Genomic DNA, 16,016 nt, shown 5'->3' on the forward strand with positions numbered 1-16,016 from the left:
TAGAGTTAAAGAGAAGTCTATGTTATGTACTGTATCAGGTACAGGAAATCTAACTTTCAAATCCCCTAGGTATTACTGGATTTGAAATTAGGCAAAATTCACATGAAAATCACAAATAGTAATGCAGCCATAACTGTTTATTATTGTGACTTTAATGACAAAATTTTGAAGCATGTTTTGGTAAGATAAATGTTTATTGGGGATGCTAATGTTCATAATATACCATTATTACTGAATATGTAATTGATTCAATTTAGTAACAAAGTACTTGTGCTGATTTTGTTTTCAATAATTAGTGTATCTTCAATTTATTTTATTTTATCTATTACTCTCTCATTAGCAATACTCTGTGCACTTATTTAACGTTCTCTAAACAGTCATGGAAACTAATTTTAAAAAGCCATTCAGTTCTCATCTTAAGTTTCAACAAAAGATATGAAAGAAAGCATACAATGAATGAAAGCAAGCACTTCAAAGACTATAGTGTGCAAAAGAATCATTAATTTTTGTTTTGCTTTATATAGGTGTTAGTAAAGATACTGGGCCTGATTCTCCACTCCTTTACATAAGTGAAGATAGTGGAGGTGCACTGGGACAAAGGTATTGTAACGGAATTGAGAATCAGGCCCACGTTGTTCATTTGCTAATGTTTTCCTATTTATTGTTTTACTTTAATCCCTTTGGAGGAACATTACATGAATTTTCTATTTTATGCAATTGTATTTGCAATGACAACTAAAATTTTATAATCTACTGAAAGATCATAGTTTACAAAATATAATCTTTTAGGCACTTGGTCACACCTTCTACAATTCAGTTCATGGCACACAGACTTGGAATTCCTGGTTTACAATAATAAATGGAGGGACAGGTTCAGATACCCTTTATACCCACTGAGTAGTACATTACGCCATTAACTTCAGAGGATAACTTGTCATATAAGGTGCAAGTCAACATCAGTAAGGGTAACTTAATCTGGCTCTTAGATTTCATTAAGCATCAGTGAAAGGGGCATAATTCCTTTCTGAGTATACCATATCAGGGAGAAGAAAGAAAAACCAAATGTGATGCAAGATTGATCTAATGCTGAAGTTCCCAAGAAAGGCTTTAGTAAAAACAATGTTTTAAAATTACAAGCATTCTTCTGATTACTGAGCAAACTTAATCGGCAATGAGTTCGGGAAATGATTCAACCTTCAGTGCTGTCAAACTCCATTATGCACTGTGGCACATGTTGCAAGAAACAATGGATGAGCGTGTTAACCTTTAAACACATGAGCGTTCTATTATCTACAGAGAAGAAAGGACTGACAATACTCCTTCTGTCTGGAGGAGATTGCTCCTAACTATTACAGTTTATTTTAGTTTAATAGTATTAAATCAAAACAACACCAATGGCCTCTAGCCCCCACTGCAATGGACACAAAATGCAGCAGAATTGCTACTGTTCTGGGAGCTGTGGAAAGGTACTGAGCAGATGTTTCTCAGCCCCCTTCATGGTTAAAGCAAGCTCTGCAATGGCTCTCCCAATGACAGTACTATAACAGAGGACACTGTGAGTGACATGCATGGATAGCTAGAGAATCAATGACTTATAACCAATCAAGGGACTGGCCACAAGCCATGTGGGAAGGGAGCATAGGCTGCAGCCTTTACGACACAGCCTATGGGCTAATCATAGGACTGGAAGGGACCTTGAGAGGTCATCTAGTCCAGTCCCCTGCACTTATTAATATAGCAATGGCTTAGCTATGCAGGTAACATGCACCTTCCCTTAAGATTCGAATTAAAGGACTGTTTCCTCCCTATATCACTTCTATTTCCCCCCCTGTACTAAAGGGATCCTCACAAATCAGGCTTTGCATAGCAAACCATAATTTCACCCAATGTTTTCAAGTCTGAGTTATTTCCAAGAAGCCTGCTAACTTCTAGAATTAAATCATTTATTTTAATCATCTTTTTCATTGTTGGAATTGAGAGTTCCAAACGTTATAAAAAAAAAGGTGACATCGCAAAAGGTTCCCATGAATGTCAGTCTAATGAGAAAATTAGATTATGGGGTACTACGAGATGAATGTCAGATTTGTAAAGAAATACCTATTTATATGACAATTTAAATTATAATAGCTACAAATGGCTACAGCTACCCGAGAAGCATCTGTAAAATACATCATGCACCTATGGTAGGCCAGGAAATTATGCCTCATCTTTTCAGATGAGAACTTGGCCACAATTACTCATGCAACTGTGCCCTCCATTCTCAATAATTACACTGCACTGAAGCCTGAAATGATACCACCAGCACTGAAAATGCTCCAACTGGCGCATGATATGGCAGCCCATTTACTAACCAAAACAGGATGTCACAAGCACATCACTCTGGTGCTTTGTACACTAGCACGCCATCAAATACTAGGATAAAATTTACAACTTTGGTCTTAATCTACAACACCTTCAACAACTGGGGCTTGGGCTATCTCAAGGATCATCTCTTCCTAGAGGACTAAGTCCTCTCACATTAGCTGTTTTCCACTGGCCCTATCAGTCATAGGTCAGGGGTCTATTACAGGAATGGATGGGTGAGGTTCTGTGGCCTGCGCTGTGCAGCAGATCAGACTAGATGATCATATTGGTCCCATCTGACTTTACAGTCTATGAGAGCAGGAGACAGACATCTTTGTGGCTAGTCCACAGCTTCTGGAACACTCTTCTACAAGCGTTAACAATAACCATGAGCCAGAATAATACACAAAACCCAGATCTTCAACCCAGCTTTCCCAGAACAATAATGATGATCATTATTTGTTGTTAATCTCTACAAATGTGTAAACAAGGAAGCTTGTCAAATATAACAATTCACATACTACTGTGAAGAGTAAGTATAATGTATACATTAGACAATAATCATAACTAAAGACAATGTTTACTTTTCACCATTTATGCTTCTTCTTAAGCTTTCTACACTTCATTTTGCTGAGATAGGAAAACTAGTCTGGTTAGTTTCACCTTTTTTTTTTTTTAAGTCAGTTTCACTTTCTGGTTCTCCTCAGTATTACTGCCTCAGCCTTACTGTGCTTGGTTTACACAGATGCAAATAAGGTTGCGGGTGTTCTAAACAAAGGGTTTTCAAGTTTTGTTTTGCTTTTAATTTAGTGAAAATCTCTCAATTCAAGTTACATACTTTGAAACCCCTTAATATATAAACCTTTAGAAAATGATTATGACAATTTGGCAGTATCCTTTTAAATGTTCATTATTACAACAGCAGTGTTAGATTTTACCAAAGAATGTAGGCCATACTTACAGATGGGGGGCTCTAATCTGGAAAGCAGTGACTCTAAAAAGGACTTCAAAGGTCACTGTAGATAATCAGCTAAACACAAGGTCCCAGCGCAATGCTGTGGCCAGAAGGGTAAATGCAAACTTTTGATGTATAAACAGGGGAATCACGTGTAGGAGTAGGGAAGTTATATTATCTCGGTTTTTTGGCACTGGTATAAAACACTACTGGAATATTATATCCAGTTCTGGTGTCCACAATTTAAAAAGGGTGTTGATAAACTGAAGAATGATTAAAGGATTGGAAAACATGCCTTATACCGATAGACTCCAGGAACTCCATTTCTTTAGCTTACAAAAAAGAAGGTTAAGAAGTGACTTGTTCACAGTCTATAAATACATCCATGTGGAATCAGAAATTTGATAATAGAGGGTTCTTCAGTCTAGCAGACAAAGGTATAACAAGATCCAACCACTTGAAGTTGAAACTAGAAAAATTAAGACTAGAGTTTTTTTAAGATAATTGGATCAACTTACCAAGGGTCGTGGTGGATTCTCCATCACTGGACATTTTTAAATCAAGATTCAATTTTTTTATTTTTTTTAAATAGGCTCTAGTTCATATAGGAATTAATTCAGGGAAGTCCTATGGCTTGTGTAACACAGGAGATCAGACTAGATCATAATGGTCTCTTCTGGCCTTATAATCTAAACATCTCTAAATATTCATATACACACTAAACAGCCATAACCTCTTCTGTGACTTACTGAAATCTTAAAAATGTATCTGAGTTTAGAACCTGGTCTTCTTCCCACTGAAGTCAATGGCAAAACTTCCAGGACCAGGTTCATGCTCTTGCTTTACAGTTTGTTTTCAGATCACTGTCAGAAGCATCTAGATTGCATGTTCATACAAGCATTTTTTTAAATCCTTTTAATACTTTAATACTTTTTTTTAAATGCTTGGTCTCACTGTGGTACTATTTTTATACAAAAACCAAATTTATATATGCTCTATTTAGTCCATGCTTGTACAATATACTGTATTTTCAGGTAACTTACTACTGCACAAATGGAATGAATGTAGCTGACCACAAAATAGCTAGCATAAATTTGATAGCATACCTCCTTTATCAAGCCACATGATGTTAATAGTGCTGTGTGTATATATATATACATATATATATATATATAGGTTGTATATGTATGTATATATGTGTGTGTATATATATATATATATATATATAGGTTCTTTCTATTAACTATATATTGTACAAGAATGAAAGGAGCTGCTAATTCATGGCAGCCTGATTCCAGTGAGATCCAAAGCAATTTCACTAAGCACCACATCAGCATTTGATGTTTATTTTAAGATTATCAGGTATGTGTTAGAGGTTCAGGGACACACACAAGATTCATAGCTATTTACTAAAATTCTGAACAGATGTTCACTTTAATACATTTGTACTTTTGTAGCATTTTAAATGTGTAAATACTCCTTTTATAGCTTAGAGTATATAAAGTAACAAAACTAAAATTCAGTTAACTGGGAAGACAATTTATGCCCCTTTTTGATATCACTGGACAGATCACAAGTGAAGAAGCTATGCAGTGCTTCCAATACATACTGAATCATACTCCATCCGCACGCATTAGAAAACTGAAGGCAAAGATTTCAGCTGCATATCTCATCAAGGGAACAGGATGGAGAAACAGAGGTAGAAGTGTATTCCTGGAACAAACAGCAAATTTTGGAGCATATAATCCTGATAACAACCAGTCACGAGACATCTTGGCCTTGATGTCTACGCCAAGAACTATCCCGGGCCACACTAATGCAACACACATGAAGGCTTTAGTCTATATCAGGAACACATAGCACTGCACGTCAGTCTTCCACTCCATCATCAGACCTAGAAACATGGGCTACTCTACTGCGCTGCATTCAGAGCATAACTACTAATGAGATATTAACAGTGGGTGGAGGGCTAGGGATTAAGGAATACCTCTCTCCAAGTCCCTGTGTAGTATTTGCATCTGGCCATGCCTGAACTATGACCTGTATGATGGAATGTCATTCCGTAACAGTGAGGGCATCGCCGCCTGCACATCAGGGATGTGGATGCACGACTGGTTGTTCTCTCTCTAATCCTTTTTTCCATCTCCTAGAGGAGGAGTCTCTGTAAGTAGTCTGCTGATGCACATTGCTTGTTATTCCAGGATCGGAGCTACAATATCTTCCCTTGGCTAGAGTACCAGCACACTAATCAAGAGCTAAGAAATTCATAGAATCATAGGGCTGGAAGGGACCTTGAGAGATCATCTAATCCAGTCCACTGCACTCATGGCAGGACTAAGTAATATCTAGACCATCCCTGACAGGTGTTTGTCTAACCTGCTCTTAAAAATCTCCAATGATGGAGATTCCACAACCTCCTTAGGCAATTTATTTGAGTGATTAGTTTTTCCTAATGTCCAACCTAAACCTCCCTTGCTGCAGTTTAAGCCCATTGCTTCTTGTCCTGTCCTCAGAGGCCAAGAAGAACAATTTTTCTCCCTCCTCCTTGTAACAACCTTTTATGTACTTGAAAGCTGTTATGTCCCCTCTCAGTCTTCTCTTTTACAGACTAAACAAACCCAATTTTTCCAGTCTTGCCTCATAGGTCATGTTTTCTAGAACTTTAATCATTTGTGTTGCTCTTCTCTAGATTTTCTCCAATTTGTCCACATCTTTCCTGAAATGTGCCACCCAGAACTGGACACAATACTCCAGCTGAAGTCTAATCAGCATGGAGTAGAGCGGAAGAATTACTACTTGTGTCTTGCTTACAACACTCCTGCTAATACATCCCAGCATCATGTTCGCACATTCATTCACCAATTAAAAGCTATGCAAATGTTTCACAAATTAATTTCAGGAATCTGTTCTGGTTGTTGAACTTTTCATCTCTATAAAAGTATTTACCAAATGATTCAATATTAGAGATTTTCCTAGTGCAATCAACTCAGAGAGAGTGGGGGGAGAAACCTTTAAAATAACAATGACACTATATTACAGATACAACACAAATCCTTCCATCCCCACTGAAGTCACAGAGAATGCAGAATTGGGCCTACAATGTGCATTCTAGGTTCACCAATACCAAATAGAAAGGAAAGAATTCCTTACAATGTTTAAACAGGAGGACAGAAATGTAGTTAGTATATATTGTCTTATGATTTCATAGGGCCATCACCTTAACAGCTAAGTGCTTCACAGGTAAATAGGTAAATTTCATCTGCAGAACAAGAACCAGTGTTAATCTTTCAAAAAAGACTTCTACATCCAGTACTCTGGATGAGAACCTAATACACCATATCTAGGTCAAGCCCTCATCCTCAAATGAATTTTAAAATGGCCTACATTAAGGGCATACTTTTGTGATGGTTGGTAAATATTCTAAAGGAACCAAAAAAATTAAACAAACAGGAACCACACAGCTCAGTTTAAACAGCACGTTCTTCCAGCACAAGGTACGTGCTGCAGTTAACACACATCCAGAGTAGTTTTTTCTTCCAGCAACAACACAAGGATGGTTGACTCTCAAGTGAGTAAACTGAATCCCTGGAAGGACTAGATGTGCATCAGCTGCAACTCAGAACTTCTCCCTCCGACTATTCCATCCTACAAATCTCTCAGTCACCCCTTCACCCTCCTGAATCTTTTGTAGCTGCCTTATGCTAAACATACCCGTAAATTACATAAAGTTCAACTTCTGAGCCACAATAACTCCATTACAACAGATGATGTAATTTTGTCTTTTGTTTTTAAAGAACTTTTACTATCTTCTAGACTTGTGTCTAGATCTCACACAAATAAAGTAAGTTAAGCAAGGTTTTGCTTGTTTCTCATATATTAGAGTATCTCTCTCAAATATGCTCCTTACCCAGATAAACATGTAAAGATGATTCAAGCAGTTGGGCTCTCATGATTTCATATGGAAGTACCTGTAGAAGCTGCAGAGGGCTAACAGGTCATATCAGATTGTTTTGGCCCTACTTTTATGTTTAAAACCAACCACTGCTTAAAAAAAAAAAAGACAGATCAGCTGCAGACTATTTTGTTTTGATTAAGTATTGGACCATTATTCAGTAAATGTAGAGCTATTTAGAAAGCAGCACTAAAGGACGTTACTATCAATTGTGCTTGTTGCTACCTTAGAATGCTACAGGAGTCCTCCTGTTTCTCTGATCTTCTAGGAATCTAGGCCATAGCTACTAAAGTTACCAGAAGAAAACATTTAGGACAAAGAACAGATGGGAGAGAAGTAAATTAAGTGGAATATAGAACAACCAAAGGTAACTCTCTAGGGTAAAGGAGTAATCACATCCATTCTCCATACCCATTATTTTGAGAGTTCACTTCTGAAGCATTGAATCTTTCAGCTCAACAATGCATTGACTATGCATGCAACTTACAGTTACCATTCAAAAGATATATCATAAAAGATCCCAAACCTAAACATATGTTTGAGCCAGAAACAAATGCTGTATTTGTCAATTTAGCAGCTGCAGATTTCTAGAAGAGTACAAAAGAGATCTGACCTATCACAATATGGTACAATTTTTCTTTTTAAAAGGCATAAGTATACTAGAATAGAAGGCAAATTCTCAGACTGCCACACTCCTGAAAAAAGATTCATCCTGGTAGAGTATGAAGAGGAACATTAACAACAGAAGAAAAGGCACTATATAAAGGAGTCTGACTGTGGCACACATGTAGTAAAGATGGAGGATAGCCAAAACATTTCCAAAAGAACATTGTGTATTTGATTTAGAATGCAAATAGAAAAGAAGAGATTTGTCTTACAGTTTATAGCCCTACACAGTTCCACAATGAAATATACTGGGTTTTAGTATTTATCACTCTTGGAAATAGTGAAAACTGATTACTAAATTCAAAGTCAATATTTCACTGTCTATAAAACCAGCATTTCAAGTCTGATGGTCTATATTTAATAAACAATAATAAACTGCCTAGAGTTTTATTTAATGCAAGATGTTTATTGTCCTTCCAAATGCACAGCAATATCTATATACAACTTATATAGAGACTCTGCAAAGCCAGACTCTTAATTTAGAATATCTTCAGTTACTCCCTGTTTAAATAAAGTACATTACAGGATATGTTGAGAATTCTTGGATGGATTTAGCCTGTAGTAGCAGTCACATAGCAAACTTCCATAGACATATCTCAAAATAACTACAGTGCAAGATGTATTTAACTTATGAAGCAATGTTTTAAGAGGATATGGTAGATAATTTCACATGCAACACTTATCTGTCAGTGCAATGATGGCTCTTTATATAGCGGGTACTTAGAGTAAACAGTTATTCACAGGTGTTAGCATAGCTAGGAGCATTGATTAAGAATTGTCGTTATAAGAAGTGTTTACATTTTCTCAAATTATCCACTCTTTAACAGTGCTTCCTTTTTATGCATACAGTTATTTCAAGTTATAGCCCAGCAGTACCGGAATTTTTAACTTTTGGTTTCACTTCTAACTGGGAAAAGAGGTTCCAAATAAGGCATTCTCCCTCCCATCAGGCAAAGATGAACCTAGTTCTCTCTCACAGATGCAGTCAGCCAGAATAGACAAATTTGCTTAGATAAAACATGCCACAGTAAATGATGACACTTGACCTCCACCTACAGAGATCTTATTTGCTTACTAAAGGAAAGCCCGGAGTCTGATTATATGTACAGAATGATTTACATTCATGGGACAGAACACAGGATAGGTTCTGAACAACATGTACTAGTGCAGCCACAGAAACCAATTCTAGCAACATTTTAAAATGTCCAAAGCATTGTTATTTAAATAACAAGAAGAAACATTTTTATTTTTAAAACATCCCCAAAGAATACAAAACACAGAGCGGAGGTAGCACTTTAAGAAAATGGAAAATTACAGACATGTCTTCTATGAAGACAGTGAAAAAAATCTGGGACTGTGATTATTTTAATCGTGCTCATATAGCTACTCCATCTGTAGCTAGTGGATATAGGTGTATACATACATACTCTTAATGTTAGCACACCATTGAACTTAAGACTCCCTCTGAAGGCAGAAGACTGTTGACTAAACTTGTTGAAAATGTTGTTAAAATAGAAAACTAATGTTTGAGAGCAAAAACACAGCCTGCTATAAATGTCAAATAAAGGATTACCAAGCAACGCACACAGACTTTGGACTTGAATTTCAATGCATAATCCAATCCAGCCATCTGTCGACCACTTGTGTAGCAAAATCAAGATTTGGGGAAAGCTCCAAAAAGGACAGCCAAGTTACATTATTTTAGCTACAGTATTTTGCTACTTAAGAACATCTCCCCGGTAATTACATTCTGTCTGCAGATTAACCTACAAGAGCGGACACTCGCCACTGACCAAAGAAATAGGACATTGGATTCCCATATATGTGAAACAAACAGATATTTTGCCTAATGTACATCTCTTGATCGTGATACAAGGCTGAGAAGGAAAACGCAGACTTTGCTACAATGACCTTTATAAATGTTAGCAGGATCTCTAGAGCCTTGTCCTTCACCCCCTCCCCTCCCCAATAACTGGATACGCCTCCAGCAGTTTTACAACTGAGGGACCCCCTCTGTTCCCTGTCCCCATCTTTCATCAGTCGGAGTAGTGAGAGTCAGGCAGCTCCGGGACGAATATAGGGTTAGGATTGCAAAATTAACGTCGGAGCTAGAGGGAATCACACGCTTGTTTCCCCCCTCGCCCGCCATGGAGATGCCCCGTACTCCGGTGCCGCCAAGGCCACTTCCCCAACGCAGGAGCTGTAATAAGTTCAACACTCCTCGCCCATTTCCTGACCCTACCATCCGCGATAGCAAGGCGCAGCGATCACCACGCACCGAGGGTCGGGGCGTAAGCGGCACATCAGCTCGGAGACCGACACAAACACCACCCCTCGGAGCACGGCGCAAGGGAAACCTGAATCCCCCGGGGCGGATGGAAGGGGCTGATACTCCCTACGGAGCCCTTTGCTGGAAAGGTGTGAGAGTCATCACCGCACTGCCCCCTCCCCAGAGAAAACTCGTGTGTGTGTGTGTGGGGGGGGGGTGATGGAAACCCCTGGACGCAAATGACTAAGAGCCCCCCTATGGGCCGCTGCTGGCTAGCAAACCCCACACGAGAGAGGGACTGACAGACAGACACAGAGAGCTGTCCCTCCAATGACTCATTCAGAAAACACCAGCGCCTTTTCCGAGCCTGGCAAACCAAGAAGGCAGCCGCAGCCGCAGCCACCGCCACCAGGGGCGGGGTGGCTTTTTGCCCCCCCTTCCGCGAGACACTAGTTGATTTCCCCTTGGCGAAGACCAGGTGGAACCAGTCTACGCCCAGCCCCGAGTCCCGCCCGGCGGGTGCCCGCTAGCTCCCAAAGAGTTGGGTTTCCTTTCCGCCCTATGGGAAACGGGGGGCTGCCCCCCATCCCTCCGGCTCTCTCCAATGCCCAGCCTCTCCCGCTCCGCCGCTCACCTCCTTAAGTTCCTTGGCCACGTCTTTCAGGTCCCCCAGGACTAATTCCAAATCCTCCACGATGATCTTGATCTGTTCCTTCACCTTGGCTTTGGAGGCGGCGGGCGGCCCCTCGGCTGGCGAGGAGGAGGAGGAGGCGGGGGTCCCCTTGGACTTGGCGGACATTCTCTGGGGGGCAGCGATGGGTGGGGAGGAGGGTCGGCAGGTCAGGAGAGCTGGGTACCCAGCGGGTGCCCGGCCCCGTCCCTCGGGCTCCCGGAGCTGCTGCAGCCGCTGTCTTCCTCCCCGCACATGTTGGGCGCAGGGCTCGGCAGCGCCCCGCTCTCTGCCGGGCGGCTGCTGCTGCACCGCGCGGCTGCCATCAACTCCCCGGGAGCTGCGCCGAGACAGAGCGCGAGAGCGGCGCCCGGGCTGCAGCCGGGCGGGCGGTGCGCCTGCGCCTCACTCCCTCCGGCGGGCAGTGGCAGACGCGCACGCACAGGGCATTGCCGCTCACCGAGGGGAGCGAGGCGAGCCCGAGTCGGCTCGGGGCGGGGGGAAGGAGCCAAGCCGCGCGTGCAGTCTCCGCTGTGCCCACCCCAGCAGCCTGGCTGGCTGGCTCTCCTCCGACCGCTCGTCATAGGTTTAAGCCTGAAACCCACCCCCACCCCAGAGCATGCTCTTGAGGACTGCTCTGGGGGTGCGGGAGGGGCTGGTTAATGGAGGGGGGCAGTTTTTTGGCCCAAACTTTCCCCTTTTCTTCTTCTCTGCGCACATTCGCCCGGAGAAAGGGATCGGGCCCGGCTCCTCCCCAACACCCAGGGCCACAATATTTTTCCTTTGCAATCGCATGGGGAGGGAGGGGGGGAGAAGGTGTGAGTGCGTAAGAGACAGGCGAGGAGTAGTTATAACTCCTCCAGAGGAGGCGCTTCAACCTCGTCCTCGGGTTTGCAGCGCGCACAGTCGCGGCTTAGGCGGCAGCGTGCCATTGGGTCCCGGTGGCAGGCGATGCTCAGGGGTGAGTTCGTCTCTTTCACGCTACCCAGCGGGAGCTGCTTCTCTTGAGTTAGTTCAGGGGCAGTTTTTCGCCACCTCGCAGAAAGAAAAAACAACCACCCAGGAAAACCGAAGCACTTTTAGACACCCGAGAGTGGCAAGACTCCCCGGTCCGCCGCCGGACCATCGGCTCTGTTTCTGCTGCTCATAGAAAATGAATTGTGAAGATGAATCCCCCGTTCTCCTGTCCTCTAGTCTGCTTCATCTCCTGTAATGATGCCCCTCCGACTCCCCTCCCCGCCTTCAAAATAAGTAAGGAGGATGGAGATTTGCAAACGCCACCAAGTTGGCAGGAGGGACCTGGGTCTTTATTCAGTGAGCACAGAAAGAGCAATAAACCTTCTCTTTAACTCGAAAAACAAAACCTATGCATTTAGCCAGGTACAGGGGAAAGGGTACACGAAGGAAAATAGCCCTCGATTGCTTCAGTGCAAGAGGTACAATTAAGGGCAGGGCTTTCTCCGCACGTTGCTGGTTTACTTCAGCATTTAATTTGCTGGGAGAGAGATGATCAGATATCATTCACTTCCAGGGGTTTGGGGATTTATTGCCAGAAGACGTCATGTCCAGACACCGTAAATTGTATTACGAATTTCTGTCTTCAACTTCAGCTCAGAACAGCAAGAGGCGGCAAACAGCCGAGCCCTGCGTCGAAGATCGCCCTGGAGGTTTGCATCTGAAATTGTAAACGTTTCGGTTTCCGAAGGGATTTCTTGCAGTTTGCGCAGCGCTGTTCTAACTTAGCACCAGCAAAGACAAGGGAAAGAGTGGAAACATCGCTCGGAGCTGTGTGTGTGCGCGCATAACATTTCAGATCTCACCCGATGCAGACAAGGTGGTGGTGAACAGCTAGGGGTGTGGAGTGGGTCTGAGAGGGGAATTATTAATATAGTGGATACGGGCTGAACTGTTAGCTCCGCAGCCAATGCACCACAGCTTGCTGTCCTTATTCAGGAGGTTAAAATGCCATTGGGAGTTTTGCCTGTAGAAGAAATCACAGGGCTTGGCTTAAAGGGTTTATTAGTGTTGGACAAATACTGTAAAAAGTATTTTCCACAGGTATTCGTTGGAATCTTTAAATAATTTCACTAGGGCCTTATTCATACCCTTTGCATTCACTTTCCTTTTAGGAGACACGTTCAGATACTCTAGGAAAGCAATTTTAAGATTCACTTTCCAGAGCAGTCAGACTGGAAACACGATTACTCGTGCTCATCCAGGCTAGAAACAAAAAATACATATAACTTGAGTGACTAGTCACCATTAAGCATTACACCTTGAATCTCAGATTTTGAGTGAAGAACCAGAATAAACAAATGTCAAGGGGAAAAACAGCAAAAACTGTTTCCTGATTTCCAGTGATTAATCCATTTGAGAAGTACGGCTCTATTTGTATAAGTTCTCTGAACAGAAGGGGAGATTCATCAAAAGCTATTCATGTAGATTTTGTGTCCCCCCAGTTTATAGTTAGAGTAAAAAGTCTCAGTAGTAGCAAAGACAGTTATATAGAAATAATTCACAATTACCATCTAGGAATAGATCAGTGGTTTATCCACTGACGTATCTTTTCTCTGAGTGGCTAATTCCACGTGTGTCAAAGGAAGGCATAAATTCCCTGTCACTTAACTGACATTACCAAGTTATGAATGGGTCCTGGGTAGTTTCCTGGTAATTTTATCTTGAGTTTCTTACAACTCACCTTATTTAAACTAACCTAATTAATTTTGTACCATTAGCAATGTTTTTCGCTTCAGCCCCACTTTCTGGTTATAAATATATCAACTCATACTGATCTCTGGGGCATCCGGTTATTAAACATTTCCACTCTGAAAAGCCAGAATTTTATTCCTACTTTATCTCTGTTAGTTAGTTTTAAATCATGATAGGACTTCACCCTATGGTTAGCAAGTTAGCCATACCTCAGATACTTTGTCCAAACACGTTTGAAAAGATGAACAGTATTGTTAACTTTTTCACAGTATTTGAAGGTAGAGAGACATGAGTTGTTCTCTGAGGAGTTGGGGGTCACTTGTCCCTATCATAACATATTCATCCAGCTGTTTATACTTTACCTGTAATGGTTTTCTCTATTTTTCTGCTAGTGGACTAATTTTGGGGATCAGTTTTAGGGCCTTTTCAAAGATATGGGTACTGGACTACTCCTCATCTCCTCTTCCAGGACATAGCTGTTTTTTAATGATCAGTTAAATATTTTTGTTAGTAGCTCTGCTACTTAGGTTTTTTTGTTTTGTTTTTAAATTCCTTCTAAATGTCTAGATTAATGCTATTTGGCCCTAAGGGTTTACAGTTTAATCTCTCACATACTTCCTTCATCTCTTTGACATCTTTTTCTAATAGTACCACACTTTTACCTGTAAATAGGCTTGGTAGTATTCAATTATACATCTTTGATAATTAATACAGATGTTTATTTTTCAATTATAAATTTAAGTTTTCACAGTTGTTCAAAATTATGAGTTAAGCATTTTTAATTATCAATTTGGCAAAGTTGGAATAAATGAAGTGTGAAGGGGGGGTCAGACAATGATTATTTAATAACAATAGATGTTGAGATTCAAAAAGTTAAAGCTTTATAACTGTTAACACAAATTGTCACCGTCACATGTAAAAATGTAAATAAATAGCCTTAATTCAAACTAATAAATTCTCAAGCAGCATTTTTCTTATTTAGGTTACCTATACATTTCTGTTATCAATGCATTTTTGTTCTTGTTGGTTTGTGTGTGTAGAGTGAAATTGACGTTTATTGACATTTACTGGATGTAATGTAATTCTTCAAAGGCTACCTGTAAAGTATAATCTAGAGTAGAATTCATCCATCATCTTTTGAGGAGGACACTCATTCCTTATTCCTCTTTGGTTTGTCACCTCTTAACCCAAGTGATCTCCCAAAATTGTGATAGGCCCTTGAAAAGTTACATAGAACCAGAGACACGCAAAAAGCCACTCCACAACATCACAACTTCTCGCACATTTCACCAAAAAAAGCCAGTTATGATAGCAGTACTGCTAGCAGGGAGGAGGTGGAGACAGGGTCATGTTGCAGTGGTGGTGGAACAGAGCACATGGGCCTTAGAGAGTAATCTGATCTAATGCAGTCTCAGAACAATGCATCTCCACCCCCCCCCCCACAGAGGACTTTGTGCAAACTGGTTCTTTGGTAGGTTTCTTAATGAATTTCTTAAGATGGGGTGGGGAGGAGCAGGGTTCCTCCTGGGCTCTTTTCCGGGTAAATTGAAATTAAAGTTTTTAAGAAAGTTTTTCCTGAGCAAAAAACTGATTAAGAAGTTTAAGATTCAGCCCCCAGGTTTTTCATTCTGGCAACACTTTGTGCTCCATACCAGAAAACAATTAAATGAATACTGGATGTAGGAATGTGGCACTCAGCCATATCACTGCCAGTTGTGATCTCATTAAAGGGCACAAGTGAAGCAGTGTTAGGTCTGATCAGTAATTGAATGGGACACTCCAAGGAAAAACAAAGATGTTGCAAGAGTTTGTTTTGGTAACTCAGTTAGATGGCACGTTTCCTTTAGAGGAGTTGATCCACTGTTTCAACGTTGTGCTAAGGCATAAAGCCAGTTGAACAATACAAAGAAGGATTAATGAATAAAAGCAGCAATTTGCTGTTATTTGTGAGAACATTCAGGCAGCTACGGGTATTTGTGAAAATGTTCATGAATTACACTACAAATTTTTACACAAATCATTTTGATGGACAATTCACACTGAAAGTGCAATGAAAGTTATTCATTAGTTATTGTCATTTGCCTATTTAAAGAGAACAGCATCAGGGAGCTCATACAATACCATGTATGATAATCAATCATACACTTTATATAGTCAAAGGGAACCATTTGCAAATGCAACATGGGTTATAGTTCATATGCAAACCTGTGTAGCATGTGCTAATTAGAATAGTCATAAAAATCAGGAACAATTTGCAAACTATTTATGAACTGAAAAAAGATTACATCAGAATGTATATTGTTTGTCATGAATAGCTGGAGAAGGTCTCCTAGAAAAACACTGTGCTGCTGAAAGTAAAGTCTTCCAGATGAGATGTAAAAACTGATTTTGATGTCATCTTCTCCTCCACTTCCCAAAAGTATAGTGGCATTTGTCCTACTATCTTTCCAAT

At 40.8% G+C, this 16,016-nt stretch overlaps 1 protein-coding gene across 5 annotated transcripts in view; it reads right to left on the reverse strand.

The window, feature by feature from the left end:
* Positions 1-13,842, reverse strand: part of PRR16 (proline rich 16) — a 135,646-nt gene extending 121,804 nt beyond the window's left edge. For 2 of the 5 annotated variants that reach the window (XM_067568920.1, XM_067568919.1), the window contains exon 1: positions 10,820-10,928. Coding sequence is in view for 3 of the 5 variants with exons in the window: in XM_067568916.1 (XP_067425017.1) it covers positions 10,820-10,984 (165 nt within the window). In the remaining 2 variants the exon portion in view is untranslated. Of the gene's footprint in view, positions 1-10,819; positions 12,620-13,773 lie in introns of those variants that run through there. The other 3 variants (XM_067568916.1, XM_067568918.1, XM_067568917.1) reach the window with 3 other exon arrangements.
* Positions 13,843-16,016: the final 2,174 nt, after the last annotated feature.

The sequence above is a fragment of the Emydura macquarii genome, unplaced genomic scaffold, assembly GCF_026122565.2.
Source record: "Emydura macquarii macquarii isolate MOO-44397 ecotype Brisbane River unplaced genomic scaffold, CSIRO-AGI_Emac_v2 contig_2897, whole genome shotgun sequence".
NCBI lineage: Eukaryota > Metazoa > Chordata > Testudines > Chelidae > Emydura > Emydura macquarii.